The following is a 26,653-nucleotide window of genomic DNA, read 5'->3' as shown; positions in this document are numbered from 1 at the left end:
ATTACACTAATTAAATATCACCACAGAAATTAGTGAAAAATTAGATAAGAGGAAAAACTTAACCCAGACTGTCAATAGCTTTTCCACCAATCTCTTGCTCACCTCACACCCAAACCCTCACAAGACAGTGCCCATCCCACAAGCAACAGAGCAGATCTCAATGTGATAAAGAGCCTGTTCTTCAGTAACTCCCACTCTTCCCCAGGCAGCAGTCCATGCTTCAGCTCCTCAGCCAGGCCTCGGCCCCGTCCATCTTTCTGAGCTGTTTCCCTCCCACCACCGCCTCCTCCACAACCCTCAGCCCACACTCCAGCTCCCCAAATGCACTGTGGTCTTCCAAACTAAGCCTTTTGCCCAGTATAAAACCCTTTATTTGCCTGGCTGATGGGTGATTTTTCAACTGGCCCTCTCTGCAAACCCTTCTTTGATCTCGTAATTACCCAGCCCCTGAAAGAAAAGTTAGGGCCTTCTGGGGTGATAGCACAGTTCTATTTCTTTATCTGGGTGTGACTGCAGAAGTATTTGCTTTGTAGTTAATTACTGAGAGGTACATGTCCATTTTGTGCATTTAACTATATATGTTGTATATTTCACAATAAAATGACAAAAGAAAGATGTTTAATTAATCAGCTCCCAAAGAAAAGAGAAGACATCTGTCATAGTCAGTGCTTTACACTAATGTTATAAATATACTTATTTCTCCAGAAAATTAGTATCATTGACATTGGTTTTACTTCTCAGTCAAGACTTAAACTGGCACATGAAAACCAGCCTTCTCTAGGGGGAAAGCTGCAAAGCTGCAAGCAGATCACTTTGGAAGAAAATCTGCCTTTCTTTATTTGTGATGCTGACAATATCAGAAATCAGAACCAATGTTCAAACTACCTTGGCCAGGCTGGCTGTGAAACATTATATATTTTACAGGACAGAGCCAAGCCTTTCCTCAGGGGCAGAGCAAGGAGGGGGCAGAATAAAGTCATCCAGCAGAAGGCAGGCAGGTGACTTCACAAGAGGTAACACACTTCCACTGTGTCACAACATGTTAGGGTATGCATATTTTTTAGGGGTCTTCTATTCAATAGGGTGCTTGAATATTTTCCTAAGCCCATAAAATTTCCTTCTGTAATTAATTTCTTACCAGTGGGATAATGTCTAATTAAAGTCCTCATATCATGCCTTCAGGTATTTTAATGTATAGTTTAGTCCAACTTCATTGACATAATTTATTTATAAAACATAATAAACATATAGGCTCACTTTATATTATCTAAAGGGGCTTGGGTCAAAAGTTTCATTTCTTGGAGAAACTTTATAAAAGTTAACATTTGTATGATCAGGAGAAAAAAAAAAAAAAGGCCACAGATACCCTAAGCCTATAACTAGCAAACATTGCATTGGCATCTTCCCAAAAGTCAGTGCAAATCATGCAAATCATGAGACTGCAAGTCCCAAAAGATCCATTTCATTTGTACCAATAACATTATAGCGCCCTAACTTGGCGCCTAAGTCCAAATTTACAAAACAGTGGCTAAATGTTAAATTTTAAGAAACAAGAAAGGACTAATGAGCAAATAACACTGCGGGCCAAACATCATAGCACGATAAGGCTGAAAGCATCTACCAGACCTTACCCATTCTCCTGGATATGCAGGCAGGGGAAGCAGTTCAGCTCAGTAAAAAGTCGAAATAAGTAGGACATGGTGAGTCTAATTTCTCTTTCTCCCATTCATTACTTTTGAATCTTTAGACTAGCCAACTTCACATCTTTTCGCTATTTTCTAATCACTCACCTACAAGGCTACTGTGAGAATTAAATGAGACTGTATCCTTATATACTTAGTAAATAACTTATTAGATTCTAGCAATAACAGAAGCAGAGGCTTTGCAGCCAGCCTCCCTTGATTAGAATCACACATGTGCCACATACTAGTGGAAGTTTAACCTTGGTCAAGTTACTGAACCTCCTTGAGCCTCAGTTTTCTCATCAATAAAAGGGATAATAATAAGACTTACAGCTCTCATGAGATTCTGTTAAGGATCAAGTTATTTACTAAAACAACACTCCAGTAAATGTTATCACCTTTTTAGGAAAAAAAATCCCAATTTCCTATGACCATTCAGTCCATATCATATAAAAATGATAAACTCCTTTTAGTTAACATAAACAAAATAAGTCATTATTATGATTAATCCACAAACTATCAGTTCGAATTTTGCACCAAGTAATGAAGGGCATCGCATGAAAAATGTTCTATATCTCTTTTAAAGAACAGAGTGGCGCCTTGTTATTTCTTGTAGGCAACATCAGAGTAGATGGAGAACAGCTGAGATGGTTACATTTCTGGTACTGTATTCTTTGGAGTTATGAAGGTTATTTCCCACATGTCTGAAGTCTTAGAAAAATCTGCCAGTACTGATCTGAAGGAAATAAGAAGTAGACTTCAATAAAGTGGAAATCAAGCCCCAGTTGAGACAGAAAAATAACTGGGACATGGAGCCTTGGGGACATAGAGCACAAAATCCTTCACTGATTTTCTTGGGATGCCTTTACGCAAAGAGAGGGAACAAAGGAGTAAAAAATATGTTTCTCATTACAGCCTTTAGGTGTTTCTGGGAAGAAGGAAGGAAAACTTGAATGTGTAAGAGAAATCTGAACACAGCTTAAATCAAAAGTCTATGTAAGTGAGGTGTGTGTGTGTTGTGTTGCAGTATGTGAGGGAATATGTGTGCACACATGTAAGAATGCATGAGTGACTATGCATGAGTGTGTATGAGTGAGTGTGAGTGTTGAAGGGGGGCCTTCATCAACACTTACCTTGGTGGGGATTCGCGCTGTTACAAGGAAGGCTCGGCATGATGTAAGCACCTGTAAGACAGAAGCAGCAGCATCAGTATAAGTACCAAAAAGTGGGCCCAGTGGGCTTTGGTGTTTCCATGGGATTTTAATGATACTGAAGCCTCAGAAGGCCACATGGCTTGGCTCCTGTCATGTAAGAAGAATTACGACCTGGGACAGCTTCCTGGTCTCATACAATTAGTTTTAACTTAAAGAGTCCCTGTATCAAAGTTTTTAGAACAAATCACAGGTGAAATCTCAAGATGAGAAATCTGTCAGCAGCCCAAAAAGCCAACAGATTATTCGGATTAAGTAAAACAGGTCTCTGTGATACTACAATGCAGATATATAGTCACAAGTCTCACTATATCAACAGTAAACTTAATGGAAAAAAAACAACTAAGTACTCATTTGCACTTCCCAAATTACAAACACCACCCACATTTGCCCTCTTGCTTTCCATCCTTTGTACTCCAGCTAACATTTATATAATGCACAGAGCGAAATCAGGCTAAGCTTCCAAAAAATCATCCCTAACTTTGCTTCTCAGCTGTGCCTCTCTTAGTCTTAGAACATTTATGGAGGTTTCCTTTTTGATACTCAGCTAAGAACATACATACAGCCTGTGGGGTCCCATATGCCTACAGGTTCCTTTTACTTAGCAGAGGCCCTCATGAATACTAAGGGGCTAAGCTAGGAGTTCAGACCTTGAGCCAGGATCCCACATCCATGAAGCTTACTGCAAAACTTTCCACTCTGCAACTTTGAGATTTGGGCAGGCCTCATGAGTCTCTTCAATAAAGAAAGAAAACTGCAAGGCTTCTCAAGTCCTGATGGCAGAATTGCCCTTTTTGTATTTTCCAAATAACTTCCTTGTCACTAAGCCTGTATTTAGCAAGTGGTGCTTATTTAGCAAGTTATGCTTATGTGCTAGTTTAAGGATGCTAGATTAGAACAAAACTGTAGAAAGTTAAGAACACTGGGACCTCAGGTTGTTAAAGGACTTATCCAAAGTCAAACTGCTTTACCCAGACACAACCCCGGGCTCGAACGGCTAAGCTGAGCACAGAAAGTGAATCAAGGCTGTGCCCCTGTGGCGTGCTTTATGCCTTTCCCTAGTCTCCCAACTCCGAATAGAAACAGTGCATTTTCTATAAAATCTTTCTTTGAATAATCATATGTCATCACGGCAGGGGATAACTCAAGTCAGAACTATTTATGAGACAGATGAGAAGAGAAGTAATCTGACACTGGCTGGGAGAGTGTGATAAGAGCAGGTGAGGAAAGTTGAGGGAAAAGACACAGCCCATTTCAAGACCTTTCACCCAAATGCCACCGTCGCAGTTATTCACAAGATCAATTTTTACCTGGTATCATTTTTGTGGCTTGATTTTAGAGTTGGCATGCCCTAGGAAGCCATTAATAAATGACTTCTAAAAGTGTAGGCAACAAGTGCCTTCTCAATGCTACAGGCAGCATATCGGTCTCATAAAAATGTGGGCAACAGATGATGTCTATCTTTGAATATTCCATATGCTGTGAGCCAAATCACAGCTTTTCCCTGAGGAATTTATCCCTTTTTTTTTTTTTTTTTTTACACCCTCCTAAGGCCTTGGGGGCAAGGAAATGGGACAAAGCACCAGGCAGTAGAAAGGAGAGGGACAGGGATGAAGTATGGCCAGGATGAGTGCATGGAGGTCAAGTGCAGCCCAGTAGTAGCAAGACTGGCTACATAATCAGTAGGGACATTGTTCAAATATGATTAAGAATTTCAAGACGATAGCAATAAGGCATTAACCCAATGCAGGGAAATGATGAACTCACTTCAAGGTCATATAATTAAGGGAGAAACAGAATTCACATGCTTGGGATGGAAGGCATCCTGCTTGTAGGGTGTCCAGCTCTTTCTGTTTGCACAAGATGTTTCCAGTTTCAGGGCTGAGAATCCTGCATCCCGGGAAACTGGGACTGTTGGTCAAACTACTAGCTTGAATTTTGGAATCAGAAAGACTTACATTCAGATTCTGGCTCTGCCACTTTCTGGCTGCATTAACCTGTTAATGCCAAAGCCTGAGTCCTTAACCACCACAATATATCTACATGTTACTACTCAATCATGCCTCCTTGTGCTCTAGCCCCTGGCGGATGTGTCCTGTGCAACTGTACAGATTGCAGGCCATAAAAGCTGTCCCTGAGTCATTGCTACTCTTTGTCGAGCATTTTCTATGTGCCATGAATAGGTGAATATCTTTGAGGAGAGTGGCACACTTAACCTTCACAACAACTATATTTGATGTCATTATTCCCATTTTTCAAATGAGTAAATTGAGACTCAGTGATGAACTCACTTCAAGGCCATTCAATTAGAGCAGAAATCATTTATAAAAGCATCAGAGTTCATAAGGTCCTTAAGAAGAGTATAATTTAAATCTTACAGCTTTGTTAACACCAAAACCGATGTTCTTAACCACCAGGCTATATTTATATGTTACTACTCAATCCTGCCTCCTCGTGCTCTAGCCCCTGGAAGATCAGTTACAGTGAAGGTAGGAAGGGATAGCCCAGGGCAGCCACGACTGGAAGAGATCCACAAAGCGCTCAGCTTGAAGGAGTACCTTTTTCAACATTCCAACAGTTTTCAAAATGCTCTTTTTAAATCCAAGTATGCCCTGGAGAACCGAACTCTTCTGTCATCAGCACTAGTTAATCTTTGGCTAATACAGCAGTACTCAGGGAATTAAGAGTTTGCAGGCCTTTTGCAAAAGGGCAGGAGATCATTTTGTTGCATGAGACACACAGGGTTGAATAACAGGCATCAGATAATCGAAAGAAGCATGACAGTAATAAAGAGGAATTTGGAAAGCGAGATAAAAGGCACCAGAGATACGCTTGGCTTGCACTGCCATTTGCCTAGGTCTGGGGAGCGGAATACGAGATTAGAACTCATCTTAAAGGATGAAATATTCACCTTCTCTGAACTAAGCTCCACAGTGCATCCAGCACCTTCTACTCCCGTTTAGCTCCAGGATATGACCCCTCTTTCAAATACTGCTCCTCCTCCAGAGTGGAAAAGAAAAAGAAATAAGATAATAACGCTGACAACCAAGATCATAAGCATGGCTATAGGAAGCCAGTTCTCTATTCTCACCATTTCTCTCTTTTTATTACTTACAAAGCAGCACACACATTTCTCTCTCCCAGGGGTACTGGTATGATCAATCCCCAATCTTTCCCAAAAGCTTAGGTCCACAAAACCTCTGCATAGAGGTAAAATAACAGACAAATCCTAAAACTCGCATGCCAGAAAGGTCCCAACATCACACGGTCAAAGACCTAAAATTCCCTGAGTTTGTATATAATCTGACAGCAGGTCCAGAGAAACTCATCATCTCACAACTAGTCGGTGGCAGAGCTGGAACTAGAAGCTGCAACTCCTCACTCTCAGTCTATTAACTCTCCTCTCTCACCTCACATTAAAAATAAGGTTCAAGGCCAAAAGTCACAGACAGGAACTTGTAGCCTCTTCAGTATTCATAAAGATATATTTAACTCTGTGAACTTTCCTTCAAAGGAATCCAGGATCCTTTCACAAACATAGTAGTAATTGCCAGTACCTGTTCAGTACACTGTTCTAATAGGTTTGTGTATGTTACCACATTTAATCCTCACAGCACCCTATAAGGAAAACACTATTATAATCCCCATTTTAAGATGAAGACCCAGAGGCACACAGAGATTATGTAATTTGTGCAGGTCATCCAGCAAGTAGATGGCAGTTGGGATTCGAGCCTGGATGGTCTGGTTCCAGAGATGGTGTTCCTAATGACTTACACTGGCTGTCAAACCTCACCTTTCCAAAAAACAGATTCCTCAATAGTCCACACACATGGAAACACAGATGAGTCATGGAGCTTTAAAGCCAGAAAGAGGCAAACACGTAAAATGACCAGCAGTACAATGAGAGATGTTTGGATATCATAAGGAAAAGGACCAATCCCTACTGGTCTGTGTGTCACCTTTTGTCTCTTTCTATGCACCGCCATCATCTGTTAGTCTCTATCTCTCTGAATTTCTCTCTCATCTCTGTTCTGTATCTGTCTACGTGATTCTACATACATACCTCTCAGTCTATCTGTGCCTCTCCTCACTGGCTCCCCACCCCTCCTCTGACCCCTCTCTCTGCTACTGCTGCCAGTGTCCCCCACACTCCACTCCATCTTGCTCCATCTCCTTTCCCTCTTCTGGTGCCCTCCTCCCCTGCCTTCATTCTGCCCTCCATTCCCCAGCCCCTTCTCCATGAGAATCACTTGAGAACTTGTTATTTTATTTATGCCTTTTGCAAGACAATAGACACCAATCACAGAAGAAAGACTTCATTCTGGAAAAGTACTTCATTTGTAGCACAGTTACAGAAAAACGTGAACAAAGTATGAACCAAAAATAATTAGACACCTTTTGACATCATTACACAATGAGCATATCGGCAATTAAGTGATTACAAAGTCCCCTGTATGAATCTAATTAATAAGTCTTAAAAACAAATGTCAAACATGCACCCAAACAACTGAAATACAACAGCAATCACTAGCACAAGGAACCAGCCAGCCATTCCATCCTTTGACAATTGTTGCACTTTAGGGAATAACTCTCCCACTACCAGTGGGGGAGTGGGGATGGGGGGTGGGCAGCAGGGGAGGGAGGGAGTCAGGTGACCTGCTTGTCTTCTCTTGACTTGCCCTTTCCAGAAAAGTCACCATAGGAAGTTTCTAGAGGCCACTGACAGGGTACGAACTAGAGTCAGAAGATTTAAAACAAGAGGAGAGCTGGGCGTGGTGGCTCACACCTGTAGTCCCAACTACTCAGGAGGCTGAGGTGGGAGGATCTCTTTAGTCCAAGAGTTCGAGGTTACAGTGAGCTATGATGGTACCACTGCACCCCAGCCTGGGTGACAGAGCAAGATCCCATCTCTAAAAATAACAAATGAAATAGGAAAAAGAAAAAAAGAAGAGTAGAAAAAAGAAACCAGAATGTTCATATGGATTCACCTTTTGAGTAAAGATTAATTTTGTAACTATAAGTAGATAAATGAGGATCTAATGATCATTTCTACCTTCACCCCAGCAATAATAAGGTTCACAATCTGTGGCCCTCTGTGTCAACTCCCTTTCTTTAAAAGTATTTTACAGGCAGTGGAAGTACACGGTGTCCTTCAGAAGTTGGATACAGATCAAAATAATTTGTCTGAAAAGAAACACATTCATAAGGGAGCCCAGGCTTTGAAGGAAGACTGATAAGCCACAAAAGCTTTGTGCAGGATGGTCCCCATTTCTTGTGGTCAGTGAAAGCCTCCAGAGACACAGAGAGTTCACAGAAAATGTGGAAGGGGATGGGGGTTGGAATAGATGAAATCTTCCAAGCTTTCCCAAAACTGTACTCACTTATGGGTACAACACGGCAGCAATATTTTAAAGCAAGAGTGAAAATTACAAATACTACGGTTACAAGTCAGATTGTGACTCTTGTTTTATCAACACAAACTGAGCCAATTAATAGGGCTACATTCGTACTAGAAATCCCATTGAACTCAGTTTCCCAGGCTCTCTGTTTGGCTCCAAAACTGCCCTAGGATTTAAAGCTTCAGAGGATTTATAGTGCACACACACAGTTTCTAGCAGAGTCAGGAGCAGTCGCACAGGACACATCCTCTGTGACTTACCAAAAAGTGCTTCCTAATAATGAATATTTCTTCAGTGCTCAGGATGGGAGGCATCCTGCTTGTAGGGTGACCTACTCTTTCTGTTTGTATAAGACGTTTCTAGTTTCAGGGCTGAGAATCCTGCATCCTAGGAAACTGGGACTGTTGGTCAATCTACTAGCTTGAATTTTGGAATCAGAAAGACTTATATTCAGATTCTGGCTCTGCCACTTAAACCTGATAGACTTTTGTTGATCTCTAGAGAGTTAGAGATTACAGAATTACAGATGAGCAAACTCAGGTGCCTCATACAAGAAGTGCTCAACAAGAATATTCCTCTGCAGGATTGTTACTGTTCTGTGGATTAAATAAGATACAAATGCAGATAAAGCCCTACCCCAGAATCTAATATGCCTTTGCTAAACACCAGCTCTTCTTATAACTTAACTAGTAGCATCTTAGATTTAGTTTCACAAAGTAAGATTAAGTTGCTTCACCTACTGAATTTTTAAATAATTGTTTTTGTGAAAAGAACAAAACAAACAAAAAATACAAAGATACTGAAACTTCTCCTAGGCTGCAATTTTCTGTTCAATGCACATCTTTGGCTTTGAAGGGAAGAATTTTCTTGCAAAGTTAAAAAAAAAAAATAGGGTGCATCAGATGGAGTTTATGTGCTTAGCCAAGGTACCTTCACCACAAAGGGTAAGCTACAACTTCCCTCCCACCTCCCCTGGGAAGGCCCATTTTTCCACTACAGCCTTAACATGCAAACCACATTTTCAACCTCTGTAATGAATTTCTTCTGCCTTTCACTGAAATGCAGGCAGCAGCCAGTTCCCTCTGAGGCTTCTTGGTTCAACTTTTAACTTCATAATTTCACTTAGAAACATTTATAAGTCTTCCTTACTGTTAAGACTCACAGTTTAGCAGAGAAGCCTACATTTTCTTATGGAGATATGGACAACAACTATGGAATCTGCTCATTGCACACTTATTAGAAACTGAAATAAATAAATACCATCTTAAATAACTCCATTGCCCAAAGCCTACTGCAGCACAGGCAATCCATAAATTCATGCTCTCTAAACCCACATTCTCTCATGGAGATTACCAGGAGTGCCTTTTCTTTAAAATTGGGCTCTACGTGCCAAACATTCAACAAATGGTCTTACACCCCTGAAGCACTCTCTAATTTGCAAGCAAACTAAATGATGAATGCCATCATTTCCCCCTCTTAATACTTTCCCCTTCCAAACTCCCAGCTCTAAGTACATTGCAGATAAAACGTCATTAATCCAAGACATATACCTAGGTGAGGGAGAAGGGCAGGTGGTGAGGCTCATTATCACCACTGCAGAGTTATAAGTGGCAGATGATAAGGGATTTATGCAAGGTCACCCAGAAAACTGAAGGAGAATAAAACCTCTCTCCTGGCTCTGGGCCTCCTAACACCATACTCAGCTATGATGAGCACCATCCTTTCTGGCAGGAGGACACTTCACCCAAAAGGAACACCAAAAAAGTACATTTTAATTCCTGACCTCAAATCCTTTTTAAAATTAGAGCTTCACTCTTCATGGGCAGCTGTGGGATACACTGATATTAATGGATGTGCCCCAGTGAAGCTATACAGTCTAGTGTAGGGTTTGCAAACTGCAGCTTATAAGTCAAACCCGGCCTCTTCCCACTACCCCACGCAGAGTTTTATGGCTCATAAAGCCCAAGATATGGTTGCTGACCCCTGGTCTAGTAGTTTAGAGAACAAATTGTAGATTTAGACTGCCTGGGTTTGAAACTTAGCTCCATTATTTAATATATACATGGCTAAGAGCAAATTACGAAACCTTTTCTGTGCCTCAGTTTCCTCCTTTTTTCTTTAAGATACAGTGTCTCACTCTGTCACCTAGAGTGCAGTGGAATGATCATAGCTCACTACAGTCTCGACTTCCTGGGCTTAAGTAATCCTCTGGCCTCAGCCTCCGGAGTAGCTAGGACTACAAGCATGTGCCACCATGCCCAGCTAGTTTTTAATTTTTTACAGAGATGGGGTATTGCTATGTTTCCCAGGCTGGTCCCAAACTCGTAGCCTCAAGCAATCCTCCCAGCTCAGCCTCCCAAAGGACTGGGATTATAGGCATGGGCCATCAAGCCACTGCACCAGGCCCTCTTCTCTTTAAAAATGAGAGAAATATTTACACTTCATGGAATGATGAGGGTTAAATGAGTTAATATACCTAAAGTGCTTAGAAGGGTGCTGGCACATGAGAATTGCTACATGGTGTCTGTTACTGCTATTTATATTTTAATATCATAATAAAATTTTAGGTCCATAATAGTATTAAACCAAGAGGAAAGTTATCCAGATTTAGCCTGAGTCTGGCCTCAAGTTAGCCAAGTGGCCTAACCATGAACAAGTTACAATCTCTGTAGACCTTATTTTACCCAAATTTAAAATAAGAGGTTTGGTTGAAACAGGTCTCAAAGTCACCTCCCTACACTCTGAGCCCATGACTTAGACTCTCTCTGGGATTCTCCTCTGGCTCCACTCTTTTTGGGTGGACTTCTAGGAATGACAAGCCCCCAGTAAATATTTGCTGAGAGGAATTAATTACCCCTTACGTCTCTGCTCCCTGGACCATCAGGTGCTCCTTCAATAGGGGGTCAAGAAGTCACTGAGTTTTCGTTTTCTACTCGGATGTTTAGTTTCAGAGGAAATCTATGTACTCTAACACCTGTGCAAATCCATTTATTTTCACCTAATTCATTCCTTTTCACATTATGTAGAAATGGAATGTTTATATACAGCATGCCAGACACAATCACTTCATTCTTTCCAAAGTCCCACTACTGCAAGTTGTAAGGTGTTATCAAAGCATAAAAGAAACAAACATGTCTAATGTTTGTCCACAGGTGAACACAGGGGCCAGTACATATCAGATCCTCTTTTCAAAGCACCCGCTGATACAGAAGTCTGGAATCTCCCATACTGATTCTGTTAGAACAACGTATTTTAAAGTCAGAGTAATGACACTTCTTTAATGACAGTACTTTAGCAGTGACACACAAACATGAATGGGCATCTTTAAGTGGTGACAGGATGATAATTCTTAGCACGAGGCCAAGGGTGAAGATGAGTGAAGTATCCAGCTCCAGGCCCACAGGGTCCATGAGGATTTTGTGTTAAGAACTCACATGTGGCAGAACTCCTACCTAGGCCTTCAACTATTGGGTGAGCAGAGAGCAGGAGGCTCACAGGTCTGCATAGGGCATGTGTGCTAAGAGACCTCATCTAGTCATCACTGTCATATTTATGTTTTAAATAAATTCACAAGTAATAGAGTCACAGTTATTCAGGGAATACAGAAAAAATATAACTATAAAGTTCATATTAACCTAATTAATTACTAAAACTTCTGCTTCCCCAACACAGGGCCAGCCAGCCTCTTTTAGAACACATCCGTTTGAGAATCACTAGAACCCAGTTCTAGCTAAAGATGAGAGAGTTAAGAGGGGTCATGGGATATGTGTGCCCTTTTCCTTTACTTTACAGATGAGGAAACAGATCAGGAAGAGTTAAATTATTCCTCTGTGCCTATTAGGGCTTATTCTTAGTTTCAAGCAACAGAATTTTAAGAATAAATAAATTTACTTAAAGGAAATGGAGTAGTTCTTGTAATCAAAAGAACAACCAGAACTCAATAGAGACAGAAACCAAATCAACTCTAAAGATGGGAGAAGCAGGGACTAATAAGGAGTTCCTCTGGCTGCCCTTGTGGAACGAATTGACTCCAGTCTTCCACTCTAGCATGTTCCCTCCCAAGATTCAAAACCTAGGGGGCAAAAGTCCCCTGTCCTGGGCCTGGCACCGAATAAAGACCACATGGGATTACTCAAAAGTTGAGATGAGTGGCAGCTATGGCCTAGTGACAAGGAGCACTGGCTCCATGGAGTCTGGGTCTGAATTCCTACTAGACCACTCACTACCAGCCATGCAATCTTGGGCAGGTAACTCGGCCTCCCATATCTCTGTCTCCTCACCTGAGATAATATATGCAAAACACAAGTACCTGGCACATGAAGGAGTCCCATAAATGCTAAATGGCAGAGTTGGAACAAGAAATCGGTTTCACTTTTCTTTTACTGTAAGTCTATTGCCGCAGTCCCTCCCCAGCCTACAGCATTTCAACTTGTCTGTGTTTCTTGGCCTTACGTTCTCATCTTCTCAAGCCAAGGAAACACAAATGTCACTTCTTTCTCCCTCCCTTGTTATATCAGCATTGTCATCAAATGAAAAAAAACACATATTTTCTTTCCTTCTCTCAGAACAAAGTTATAAGATAGTTTCCCACTTTGCAGAAAGGTGGTTGCCATATGGCGGTGGGGGATTGACTTAGATTTAACACCATTACATATATAATCAGATAGTCTTCATTAAATTCTGAGATTAAAAAATAAGGAAAGAAGGAGAATAGAAGATTTAGGGTAATCATATCAAGAAATTACGGTAGGTATATAATTTACAGTGGTGCTTTTCAAACTGAGGGCTGCAACCCATTGGTGAGTGGTTAAATCAATTCATTAGAGTTTAATGAGCATATTAATATGACAGACTAAACCAAAGTGAAAAGGAAAAGAAAGCCAAGGCACAGCAAGTAGAAAACATAAGCGTTATTTCATAAAACTTGTTTGAGTGATGTCGGTATATACATGATACTCGCATGCAAATCTGTGTGTGCACACTTCTCGAAATCAATATAAAATGCATGTTTTACTCTGACCCCAGGTTTTGAAAGTTTGATAAATACTAGCATATGGTACCATATGCACCTGTAAGCGGGATCCACCATGAGGCTATAGATGAGGATGAGGCAGCTGGTAAGATGGCAAGAACATGAGCTTTAGAGTCAGACACACTTCAGGCGAAATCTCAGCTTTGCCATTTTGTGGACTGAGAGGTATTAGGCATGTTGCTTGAAATCTCCAGGCCTCAGCTTTTTCACTTCTAAATTGGAGACAATCTGTATCCTAGTGTAAGTACCAGAGATAACCTATCAAGTGCTGAGCATACAGTAGATACTAATATAAAAGGGGCCATAATAATTGTCCTCAAACTTAATAGAATATAGCTCTGAAAATGATCTACAGGGACAAAGGTGTGAGACCTACAGAGACAGTGTGCAAACTTGCGAGTTAGAAACAGCCAAGCCCAGAAGCCCAGTCTCCTGGTCTCAGCCTTGTTCATAACACATCATCTGCAGCATGTGGCTTGAGTCAGAGGAAGAGGGAGAATACTCCCATGGTAACTATAACCCATTTAAGAATTGGAAGAGAATTTCCATTTCTATATGGTGATGGGATAAACTTTGGTATAAAGGAAGAATGGGCTTTGAATCCAGACCAATTTAGATCAAATTACCAACTTCTCCATTTCTCAACTACCTAACCTCCTAAATTTTGTTTTTCTTACCTGTAGAATGGGTATGAAATAGACTCTGTTGGACAGTTGTGGGGATTAAATGGGATAACATGTAAAAAGCCTACAAGTACTGTGCCTAGCACTCTCTTAGACATGCTGAACTTCATTCATAGGTGATGCTAATACCTGGCTCAAAATCTTTTTTTCCTTTTTCTATTTTATGTAGAGACAGGGTCTCACTATATTGCCCAGGCTGGTCTCAACTCCTGGGATCAAACGATCCTCCCACCTCACACTTTCTATACAGCCCCAACTTCTCTCATCAGGGGACAATACGGCATCCAATCACGCAGAGCACTAGGCTTTGAAACTGTACCACCCCAGTTTGAATTCTGGCCCCACCACTTACAAGCACGAATGATTTTGAGAAAGACCTCTGTGTGCCTTACTTTCCTCATCTGTAAAATATGGGATCACAATATATACCTCACTGGAGGTTGTCATAAGGATTAAAGAAGGTAATACACACAAGGTGCTTAGAAAAGTGTTGGTGATAATCAGTGCAAGTCATCATTAATCTTGCATCCCTAAAGATATGATGATCAGGAAGCCTTTTAATTCTTGGGCCTTCTTGTTCACTCTGTCATATCCTGGGCCATGCTAGTTATTGCTTGAGATTATACCACATCAAAGGATTTCTAATTCAGGCATCCCACTCTATGCCCGAAATCTTTATTTTTTTATTTTTCATTTTTTATTTTATGAGACGGGCTCTTACTCTGTCACCCAGGCTGGAGTGCAGTGGTGCAATCTCGGCTCACTGCAGCCTTGACCTCCCAGGCTCAGGTGATCCTCCTGCCTCAGCTTTTCAAGTAGCTACTACAGGCACGAGCCACCACACCCAGGTAATTTTTTAAATTTTTGTAGAGATGACATCTATGTTGCCCAGGCTGGTCTCAAACTCCTCAGCTCAAGTGATCCTCCCACCTGGGCCTCACAACCATGCACCACTACCTGGCCCTCACAACCCTTTAATTTCTCCTCAAAGTGTGATCCACGGGCCAGAGAGGCTGGCATGACAGGAACTTGTCAGAAATGCAGAATCTGAGGCCTCAGCCCAGACCTGCTGAATCAGAATCTGCGTTTTTACTAAAATCCCCAGGTGATTCACATTAGCATTACAGTTGGAGAAGCACTCATAGCTAGTTCCCTTATTCAGGTACTCCCACTACCCTGTTTATTGGCCCCTGACACTGCCAGGTCATTCTCCATCAGCACTAACCTATCTTCATCCCACTGAAACGCCTCTGAAATCATTCCTCCATGTGTTAATGTCCTTAGCCTTCGTGTTCCTTGTCCTTTTATTACTCTCACAGAGTAAAACTTCAATCTTGGCTGAACTTACCTAGCCGCCTATTCCATGCTTGCAGTGGTAGCTGCCAAGCACAGCTGGAGAACTGATCTTACCCAGCAAGCTGATTCCACTCCCTTCATCTGGGAAGATGACTTTCCCTCCTACTTTATAGAGAAAACAGAAATTATCAGAATGGTATCACTTACCATCCCACTCCAAACCTCCACACCTGCCTGCACCTGCAGCTGTATCCACCCCCTCCTCTTCCTCTCCTTCTGAAGTGCTGGAGATAAATGCCCGTCCCTTCATGTGGGCTCTGGGTTACATCCCACCTGTCTTTGCAGGAACCTTAAGCAACTAAATATCCTTTCCCTTCCATCTCTAAATATCCAAACATAGAGACGTTTAGACCTAGAGCTATATGCCTGGATCCTACACACCTCTTGCAGGTTCCCTCTAACTGTCTCTACCCTTTGAGCCCAACTTCTCAAAAAAGGTACCCATACTCAGTGTCTTCCATATTCCTGCCTCCAATTCACTCATCTAGTGTTCAAAATTGGCTTCTGTCCCCACAACTCCACTGAAACTGCTCCTGCTTGAGGTGCCAATCTTGATTGCTAAATCCAACCTCATGGCTGCTAAATCCACGCATTTCCTAACCACATTTCTCCTTAGCACTGAGTATAGCCCTTCGTGCTTGATGTTCTCGTTTCCATACATTTTCAACCAGCCTCTCTGGTTATTCCTAGTCGCATGTCCAATCCCCACTCCCTGCTACCATTCATTCTCTCTCATGGCTTCAGCCCCTCCCAGATGACTCCCAACTTTATGCACAGCCCAGATCTCCCCTTCGATCATCAGATCTATTGACCTAACTTCACTTGTATGTTACTCCAACCCTTAAATTCAGCATGTCAACAACTAAACCAATGATCTTTCTTTCAAAATCTGCCCTTCCCACGATAGGTCTGGCTCAGGAACAAGGATGGTCATCCACATGGTTTCTGAAGCCAGAAATCCAAGCATTGTCCCCTTCTCTTCCTATCTCAGTCATTCTCCAAGTTCAATGCAGTCTACCTCCCTAAATAGCTCTTAACATCCATTCACTTCTCTCCGTCTCTACTACTATGATACTATTCCAAGCTACCACCATCTTGTTCCTGGACCACTTGCAATAGCCTTCTAACAGATCCACTCTTGCCCCCTCAAATCACCTGCTCATATAGGATCTGAACATGATCTTTTAAGAACCCAAACATTATTATGTCCCTTGTCTGCTTAAGCTCTTCAGTGGCTCTGCACCACTACACTGACCCCTGCCTCCACCTCCAGCCTCACTTCAACCCAGCCACACTGGCCTTCTGTTGCTCTCCCAAGAGGAGGGCTCCTGCCCCACCTCTGCTTTAGGAGCTCTCCCTTCCCCCTCTTGCTTTACCTTCATCTGGCTCATGCCTACTCATCCTTCAGGTAAAGGACTTCCCTAAGAAAGTCCAGACTACACTAGGTCTCCCTATTATATACTCCCACCGTATTTGCACATTTTCTTATGAATACTTATCACAGTTTTAATTAACAGTGGGATTATATATTTAATATCTACCAGCCCCATTAAACTGCAAGGTGCCTGGGAGCAGGGACCACATCTGTCCTATTCAAAGCTCTATTTCTCAGTGCCCGGTACATCACTGGCACAAAGCAGGTGCTCAAATATCTGTTGAGTGAATGAATGCAACAAGTTTTACTGCTCCTTCTCACCCTATTTCCGCCTCTGAAAATGCAGGATTTTAGAAGGCAAGAAGTTGGTACAGTCTGTGAATCTGATAATAATTCTGTCCTGCCTGTTTTATCCTGCTGTCTACCACATAATTGACACATCCTTCCTGTTTAACAGCCATATCCTATAAGGGAAGTACCTAAAAATCTGTTGTTTGCAGCTTACCCACTTAAAACAGATCTACTAGCTAATTCCCAATGCACCTGCCAAAAGGATAAGAAATAGAACAATAAAAAGATAGCCTAGTAGAGGAAAGGCATAGAAGTGTCAAGTGCTGACATCCCTGCCTTTTGCCTACTGTGTTCAAAGAACTTCCTCATTCACAAACTCATTACAGAAAGACAGAGTTCCAGTTCCAGAATTCTGCAGCTCTTACAATCTGGGAACGTCATTTCTAACAATGGATGTAGGGTAAGCAAAATCCACTTTAATAAAGGATTTCAGGTATCTGATGTCTTTCTGGATCTTGATTTTGCCCTTGATTGTGCCAACAGGACTACAGGGTTAAATCCACAAAACTAAATAATTAGTAAAGGATGGGTGAGGGTACTGATGAGGCAGACCTTATATGAGGTATACAAATCACCATATATTATTTTAGTGGCAATGAATAAAAAATCTCAAACATAAGGCAGCCCATCTTCTAAAGCCAGGGCATATAGAAAGGGCATGCTCAAGGGAGCAAAGCTATTTTTAAAAAGAGAATATTTTCTTTCTCAAAGCTTCAGGTAAATGAGATCAGCTAGTGTTTCGCTCAGGGAACATAGAAACATCACTGATTTACTAAAATAACTCCATCCAGCACTTTGACAAACATCTCAAAGTTTCAAGATAAACTGAAAGTTCAGGCAGAGCTTTTTAAGCCAAATCCAGTCTTCACACAATGGGAGGAAGTGAAATGTTGACGGGTTTAGTCATAAACACTGCTGCTGCTACACCTTTTAATGTAGAAATTAGCAACCTAGGCTCTCGGCACAGCTGTGCCTCCTCCGCCGTGCCTCAGTGGGAACCAACAAACTGTAAGTGACTCCTCTGTCTTTACTGCTACAGATCCCTTTCCGAGCTTTCCCTTCCCCTGCACTTTGCCAGAAACAGGCCGGGTGCCCCAGTTTGGCATTAACTACTTCCTTCCGTGAAGCAGGGAACACTGCACCTCTATTTTTTTTTTTTTTTTTTAAGACGAAGTCTCGCTCTGTCGCCCAGGCTGGAGTGCAGTGGTACGATCTCGGCTAGCTGCAACCTCCGCCTCCCGGGTTCAAGCGATTCTTGTGAATCAGCCTCCTCAGTAGCTGGGACTACAGGTGTGTGCCACCACGCCTGGCTAATTTTTGTATTTTTAGTAGAGATGGGTTTTACCATGTTGGCCAGGCTGGTCTCAAACTCCCGACCTCAGGTGATCCGCCCACCTCGGCCTCCCAAAGTGCTGGGATTATAGGCATGAGCCACCGCGCCCAGCCTCTATTATGTTTAAAGCTCATCACCTCCGTTCCCAAGGCAGCAAACTCCAGGTGGGTCCTTCACCCATGGTCCCTACCCCGTCCGAACAAACATATACACAAAGCGGCCCTGCTGCAAAACCCAAAAGATCCCTTCTTGCCTCCTTTGAGAATGCTGGCATGGTGACAAAGGACTGGCCAGCCAGCAAAGGGACCAGCCAACACGGGAAGCCTCAACTTCCCTCTCTCAGAAGCTGTCCACAGACAACTCCCTGAAGCCCTGGTTCAAACTCCCTTCTATGTGGCTCGTCAAGTGCAGGTAGGAGAGAAATGGAGGCCCCTTGTTGAGCCAGGCAGAAAGCAGAGCCTGAAACCAGAGTAATCTTAGAAGTGGAGGGGAGGCAGGGTTACACCAGAGGATGTGTCTTCCTGACTCTCTATCTCTTGCTAAAATGAATTTCAATTAGATTAGCACTCCTTGTTTTCAAACATTGTCATTAAAGATTTGAGTAATTCTTTCAATCAATAATTACTGAGTGCCTACCTTGTGGTAGGCACCAAGGATAAAAAAGACATAAAGCTCTGCCTTCAAGCAGCTTGTATTTCACTCAAAGGAGATTATACAGGAATAAATAAGTAAAACATATGGTATTTCTATGGTGATAAGTGCTATGGAGAAAAATGTAGTACAAAAAGAGAATAGAGTGCACTTAATGCCTGGGGGTTATGGACAGGAGTGGTGGGTTAGGTGGGTGGCATTTTTAAATAGCTTGGTGAGACATAATTATGAAGTGAGGTTGAGAAAGATCTAAAGGCAGTAAGAGAAAGAACCATATGGCTATCTGGGATAAGCATGGTCCAGGCAGAGGGAACAGCAAATGCAAAGGCCCTGAGGCAAGAATATGCCTGCAGCAATTGAAAAATAAAGAAGAGCCTTGGCTTGAAGGGAGTAAGCGCAGGGGAGGTCAGAGGAGTGGTAAGATGGGGGTGAGGTGAGCCAGGAGGTCTGTGAGGCTTTATAGGCTGTTGTCCACACTTCGTTCTGACTGATAATTGTCCTGAAGGCCAATCTCTGACTGCCATGTTGCGAGCAGACTGAAAAGTGGGTGAGAGAAGGAGAGTGGAAGCAGGGAGCCCAGGCAGGGGCCAACGGCAATAGCTTATGAGAGATGGTGATGGTTAAGCCACAGGGGTTAGCAGGAGTGCTGAGAGGTGGTCAGACCAGATATACACTGATGATGGAGCCCACTGGTTTTGCTGATGAAGTGAAATTGGAATATAAGAGAAAACTAATTATTTTGCTAAAGGTAACAGTTTGGTTTACACCCCCGAAATAATTACACAGCAATTCAATTTAAGTGACTCCTGGATTGGTCTAGGTACTGTGTTACCTAGATAAAGTTTTTGTTTGTTTGTTTGTTTTTAAAAAGAACTCTTTATGGAAGAAATGCAACTTGAGAGGAAAGAGCTGGTTCCAGAATTTTCCAAGTGTTATTCTGAAGATTATCAAATTATGTTTGTCCTCAGTAGGGGAAAAAAGGATCTTCTGGAGTTGTGCTTTCCTGCGCAACCACCACCTTCATGCTCTAATAATTTCAAATGTATATTGTAAATATAGTACCTATAATATATAACCTGAGATTCTATTTAAATTCTAAAACGCAATTTTGGGAAAAGGGACAATGGGAGTATCCTTTCACCTTTTCTCCGTTTCCCTAGAATAGTGTTCTCTCACAGAACTTTCTGGAAATGTTCTGTATCTGCACATTCGGATACAGGAGCCACCAGCCACGATGTAGCTACTAAGCACTTGAAGTGTGACTAGTGTGACTAAATTTTGTATTTCATTTAAATTAATATAGCAATTATGGCCAGTGGCTATCATACTGGACTATACAGCTCCAGAAGAAGAAAAAATCACTACACAGGAAAACATTCATGAATCAGACATTACACTTTACTCTTAAAATTGAATTATAAAATAAGTACAAAATAGATTGGCAAAATCAGAAAGCACATGTTCTTGTTTTTTATTATGCCCTAGAGTTACCTAATTCTCACATTCCTACATATATTCTTTGAAAAGAAACAGTAGCTGGCTTGGTCTTAACAGTTTTTAAACACATTTTCTTGGTTTTTGCATGCAATTCCAGTATCTTACAGGCCGTCATTCTAACACTGTCATTCAAAACGGGATTTTCTTCCTTGAAGCGTATTTAACGCTAACATTTTAAATGTCACATAAAAATAAAGATAGAAGAGTCTTATTATAATTGAACCATCTTCCTGCTTTAAGTTCAAAGCACTCTCTGACATCAGTTATCTCTTTTTTTTTTTTCCTCCCAAGATCACCATGAATGAAAGGGCTGGTATTAGTTTATCCATTTTTTAGTTGAGGAAATCAAGGCAGAAAAAGATTAATGACAGTCAATTTCACAGTGTAAATATATAGCTTAGTCAGAAAAGAAGAAGAGAAATTAGGAAGGCATAAAAAGGGAAATTAATTGAAAATGAAGAAAAAAAAAAAACTACATGCAAATCCTTGGTTGTCAAATTCAGTAGGCTGAGAGCCAAGTCTGAGAAATGCGGATTGATTAACAGAGTTGGTGGCATTGTCTGTCCTTCCGGCCCTCTGTCTCAGACCTTCCACATGTCCCAACAATGTCCCTGAGGTCTGGCAAGTTGCTGGCTACACAATCAGAAGGTGAAGAGGATAAGACGGTTTAGTTAGGATCGATTAGTGAGGTGGCTGTCAGTATAATGGGGTTCATTTATTCATCAGCAAACCCTACCAGATTCAAATGACAGGGCAACATTTGTGAATAATCTCCTAACCCGACAGCTGGAGAATGAGCTTCCATTAATCTTGCTTTGAAACACTCAGGCTAACCCTAGTTATAGCACTGAATTGCACGTCCCAAGAGATTAATAAGGAAATTCAATGAGTTTAGAGTTGATCCTTGAATTCATCAGTTAAATTCCTTCTTTGAGAGTGAGGAAACTGAGTCCCAGGAAGACTGTGATACTTGCATAAGAACATAATTTTATTCACTTTACAGGCAAGCGAGCTTGAGTTCCTATGTCTTGTATAAGCAAACACAGGAGCTGACTATCCTTGCTTTTTACTCCAATATATACACACACACAATGTCATATACACGTTTTATATGTGTATCTATAAACACACACATTTTGTGTGTGTATGCATATATACATATACATTTTATATGTGTGTGTGTGTGTATATATATATATATATATATATATAAAATGTTTCTTCCGGGGTGGGGGGAATATTAAAATTAGCAATTGCATCCCTGAACAACATTATTAATTAAGAGCTGAGACATAACAATGTTATGAAAGCAAAGGCAAAACAAATGTAAACCGTTAAAATAATTCAAAACTGTATAAATGTTATTAGTTCCTGTGAAATAAGCATAAATATACTAAATATATTATATATGGAGATAAAAGTACCATACAATATGCAGGAAAACCCTAAAACTAGAACTATATCATAAATCTAAACTAAACTAAGTATGTTAGCTATTTAATAATAAAAATATATTCTTTTGCTTCTTGGAATTTAGAAAGATTTCTTAAGGGTGGCTTGGTTAGCCTGGTCTTCTCAATGAGTCTGGGCAAGTCTGAACTGATGGTTCCTCTTAGTGAGAGGAGACATTCAAACAATAGGCAGAGGCTTTATATACGTTTCATGATGACACTGAAGATTCTAGGGACAATTGGTTTTTGCAGTGCTAACGTAGAGAAAGGCAGACTTTCCTCTGCTATTGGTTACCTTCCCTAAGAAGGTTGCCAGCTGTGTGACATCACTTGGGTAATCATTCTGATGGCCACTATTAGAGAAAAACCCATTTCCTTCTAAAATGACTTTGTTTTAGTTCACCGAGTTATAAGTTTTTAAAGGAGCTTTGGGATATTAATTCAAAAAATTCCCAGTCTTAATTCTGAACATTTTTTTGGCCATTACCATTAAGCACAGCTGGTGTGGGGATGGATATAATCTGTTTCTCATCTATAGAGCATTTTACAATAAAAGGTGACAGTAAAAATTCCATCATTATGCTTAAAAAGTTCCTCTGATTCCCTGGGAAACTCATGGAAGGAAGACTGATTCTAATTCTTCCAAATCACGCAGGAAGGAAAAGCATCCAGGAAGATGCACATTCATCTAAAGCACCGAAGATAAAGCAGTCAGAATGGGCACAGGGAGAACCAGGCGCTGGGTGTGGACTTTTATTTATAGGCCTTATCCTTTTTCCCTGAAAATGCCAAGTGGGTGCACCACGGATTGTGCTAGGTTAGCATGATTTACACGGAGATTTTAAGGTAAAGATAGAGAACTAAAGACAGAAAGGAATTGAGGCTAAGGACAGAAACGGAAGCTGCACAGATGTACTGCATGGATTCTGGAAGTCAGACAATACCTACAGATGTAATTGTAAGGTGGATGGTACAGCACTTCTCAAGACAGACACGCCTGGGCTAGCTCCACCATCTACTAGCTGTGTGATTTGGAGCGAGTTATCAGATCCCCTGCACCTCATCCTTGGCTGTAAAAACACATAATGTAGTATCTACCTCCTATAAGTGTTGTGAAGATTAAATAAGAGGATGTATATAAAAACTTTTTAGCACACAGCCTAGCTAACAACAGCTCAAAAGATACTAGTCATCTAATGAGAATTAAAATAACAGTCATAGTTCAAACAGTAATAACAGCTCTCTGAAAGGCCGAGCTAAATATTTTTTAATTCCCTTAACATATCAGTAAAGCAACTGAAATTGGAAATAAAATTTCCTCCAGGCATAATTTGATTGACACGTTCTCTAGGGATTATATGAAGGCCCCACACAGAACAGGTTCTATCCAAATCATCCCTCCACATTCATTAGCATCATTTTTGAATTAAATAAGTTAAACAAAACTTACACTTTTCACTTCTTAGAAGTCAGCGTGTTTTATTTTCTGAATGCCTTAAGGCTTAGTTTGATATCTGGTTTCAATGCCTCTTATATTTTTGCCAAACTCGACCAATATGCAACCATTCCCTGAAATCTGCCTCATATCCAGTCACCAAACATAAACCATCCACAACAGACTTAGAACATTTCGGGTCTCCTATTAGCTTCCCCAGTCAAAGAGACCATGGCTGTTGAGCGTATTCTCTAATGCAAGGGTTGCATCCTCACCTGGGCAGGTAGACAACCAAATTCTAGCAGAGCCAGACAATGGCAAGTCCAGAATCCTGAGCAGAAACACTTGGAATGACTGTCATAGTAGCTGTGCAGCCCCTACCATCTGTATTACACCTGCAAAACCAGGGGCCTAAGGCCTTTTTCTAGCCACAAAAGGCTGTGCATCCTGGATCGCTTACATAAGTATCAAAAGGTATCCTGCCAGATGCCTTCTCTCCACACACCAGTTCATAATAGCTCTTCCTTTTTTGAACCATCTGTGAGTGGGGAAGAAAAGGGGGATGTTTTTGAAATCTGCTGTAAACCAGAAGTGGCAAGGCACTTACCTTATCACATTTAACTCCACGAGCAAGGACCATGATTCTCTTGTTATAGGTAAGGAAACCAAGACTCAAAGAGGTTTATAACAATTTAACTTGTCCCAACAACACTGATAAGAGTTAGAATTTGAACCCTCAATTATCATCTTCAAAAGCCACCTTCCCTGCAGCACCCCATGAGGTGAGCCTCTCCTTGCTAATGCTTCTCATCAATACCCCAGACCAGCTCTTAGGGCTCATATCCTCAGTTACATTATTTACTCATGAAAGTCTTCTCATGTGGAGCAATAATTTGCATGATTCTGGAAGGGCTTGTTCATGTCACACTTCACACGGCACAGTGTCTGGTATAAAGAAGACAGTCATCTGATCTAAATCTTCTATTCCCATGGCCAGAATATAGCTAGCTTGTGACCTCTGCATATGATTATCACATAAACAGGACTTGCTAACACCAAGCTTTGGAAAACAAACTTCTTCCCACCCACTAACAGGCTAGTTGGTAATTAAAACCCACATTGACTTATCACCGTAAGCACTTTACACAAGAAATGGATTAACTAGAATCAAGGACACTCACGATACACCTGTATGTGAGACCTTTGGAGGATAAGAGAAATATCCATTACTTTAATATACTTGCTGATTTCTCTGTTTGTGAGTTTTCATGACTGATGATGTTCCCTTGCCACTGGTCATCAAAAAGGCTTATCATAGTTGTGAATTCTGAATACAAACAAATGAATTATCCCTAGTTGAGAGCTCTTGGTGGAAGAGGTCCTAGACATGACATCACTAGGTCTTACTATAGGAAGTACAAAATTACACCCATATCAGAAAAATATAAAATTACCCTGTTCATTAATTTTTAAATAGTTCTTTACCCAGTTGTTCCTCTTTTGCAGTAACCCAACATTCAGAGATATGGCCCCTTTTCTAATTCTTTAGAAAATGTAATCTTCTCCCCTCTGATATTCTTAAATCCTCCAAATTTGCACTAAATAACATCAATATTAAATGATAATCCAGAAAAGATGTCAATATCTCCCCTCACTGCATGCACATGCACACACAAACACAGAAAGCATGTGCTATTTGAATGAAAATAAACCTAAATGTATTTTAAATCTATGTATATGTTAAAAAGCTTATTTGCCCAATTTTAGATGTCTAAAATTAAGATTTCACATTTCATGTATTCTCCGAGAAAATTAAGCCGAGTGATGGAATGCCTAGGAGTCCATTAGTGGAAAAGAGATGATGTCCCAAGGAAGAAACTATACTAGAGTTAATCCAGACACCACCATCCTTTATCCAGATAACAGCACTTCTCTAAGCAGCCCTGTGAATACCATGCTATTCACTTGACTGAAAACCCTCATGTGTCAAATAATGGCCTCTTCACAGGCACTGCGATGGCAGATTCCTTAAATAACCAGTGGCAAAAGTGCATGTAAAAACACCCTTTGTTTGGCAGCTACAGCCACAACTTTCATTGCTTACCCTCTACCTCTTCAGACTCCCTATCTGCCCCACCCCATGCACCAGATGTCCCCATTCCTATTGACTGCTTGTCCCCCATGCTCTACTTGCTGCCATTTACCAAAACCATCAAGAATTTTATTCTGACCACCTGCTTGAAGATGCCCTCTTGAAAGGGGATTGGGACCACAATTAGCCCAACAGCCTGCAAGGCCCCCTTGGTAGACACCAGCACTTCCCCTTGTATGAGGGCTTAACCAAGAGGGACTTGCTTTTGTGGAGTTGGGGAAATAAAGGATTTTTTTGGGAAAAGAAGTTCAAATGACTGAGCTAGAAAGAACTTTAAGAATGCTTAATTCTTTGCGGCACTTAGCTGTAAATATGCCTGCAAACCCTTTTCTGGAGTGTTAGCCCCCTGACGGCAGGACAGTGTCTCATTATCTTCATCTTGGTATCCCCCCTCAATAAGTGTTTGCTGAATGACAACCTCCTCCATGATGCCACTCTCGTGAGCTAGGTTGTACATGAAAATTGTTAATCAGCTGGGGCCAAGATGGCTTAAAATAAATGGCCCCATGTGTTACAGAAGACACTGGACTGGCACTCAAAAGACAAGTTCTCATCCCCACTCTGCCATTAAATAGCCATTCAATATTGGGTGAGCCCCTTGTCCTCTCTGAGCCCATTTCCGCATCTCTGCACGGAGTGAAAAATGCCCATCTCTAAGGACGCTGTGGCTCCATTATTATTCTGTGGCAGTTTTAAAAGTAGTTTCTACTGACAGAAAAGGTTGTTAATACAAAAAAAAAAACAAAGTTACCATGAGTGAGTGAAACTACCTTAAGATTAAAACATGGCTGGGCGTGGTGGCCCACGCCTGTAATCCCAGCACTTTGGGAGGCCGAGGTGGGCGGATCACTTGAGGTCAGCAGTTCGAGACCAGCCTGGCCAACATGGTGAAACCCCATCTCTACTAAAAATACAAAAATTAGCTGGGCGTGGTGGTGGGTGCCTGTAATCCCAGCTACTCGGGAGGCTGAGACAGGAGAATCGCTTGAACCCTGAGACAGGAGAATCGCTTGAACCCGGGAGCCAATGGTTGCAATGAGCCGAG

General features: G+C 41.4%; 1 protein-coding gene across 14 annotated transcripts in view; it reads right to left on the bottom strand.

Moving 5' to 3' along the window:
• CARMIL1 (capping protein regulator and myosin 1 linker 1) overlaps positions 1 to 26,653 on the bottom strand; it is a 337,716-nt gene that overhangs the window by 191,553 nt on the left and 119,510 nt on the right. For all 14 annotated transcript variants that reach the window (XR_009211234.1, XR_009211235.1, XR_009211233.1 and 11 more), the window contains exon 3: positions 2,816 to 2,866. Coding sequence is in view for 10 of the 14 variants with exons in the window: in XM_058432050.1 (XP_058288033.1) it covers positions 2,816 to 2,866 (51 nt within the window). In the remaining 4 variants the exon portion in view is untranslated. The remainder of the gene's footprint in view (positions 1 to 2,815; positions 2,867 to 26,653) is intronic.

The sequence above is a fragment of the Hylobates moloch genome, unplaced genomic scaffold (assembly GCF_009828535.3).
Source record: "Hylobates moloch isolate HMO894 unplaced genomic scaffold, HMol_V3 SCAFFOLD_20, whole genome shotgun sequence".
Taxonomy (NCBI): domain Eukaryota; kingdom Metazoa; phylum Chordata; class Mammalia; order Primates; family Hylobatidae; genus Hylobates; species Hylobates moloch.
The sequence above is the reverse complement of the archived record's forward strand: the minus strand, read 5'-3'. Positions and strand labels throughout refer to the sequence as shown.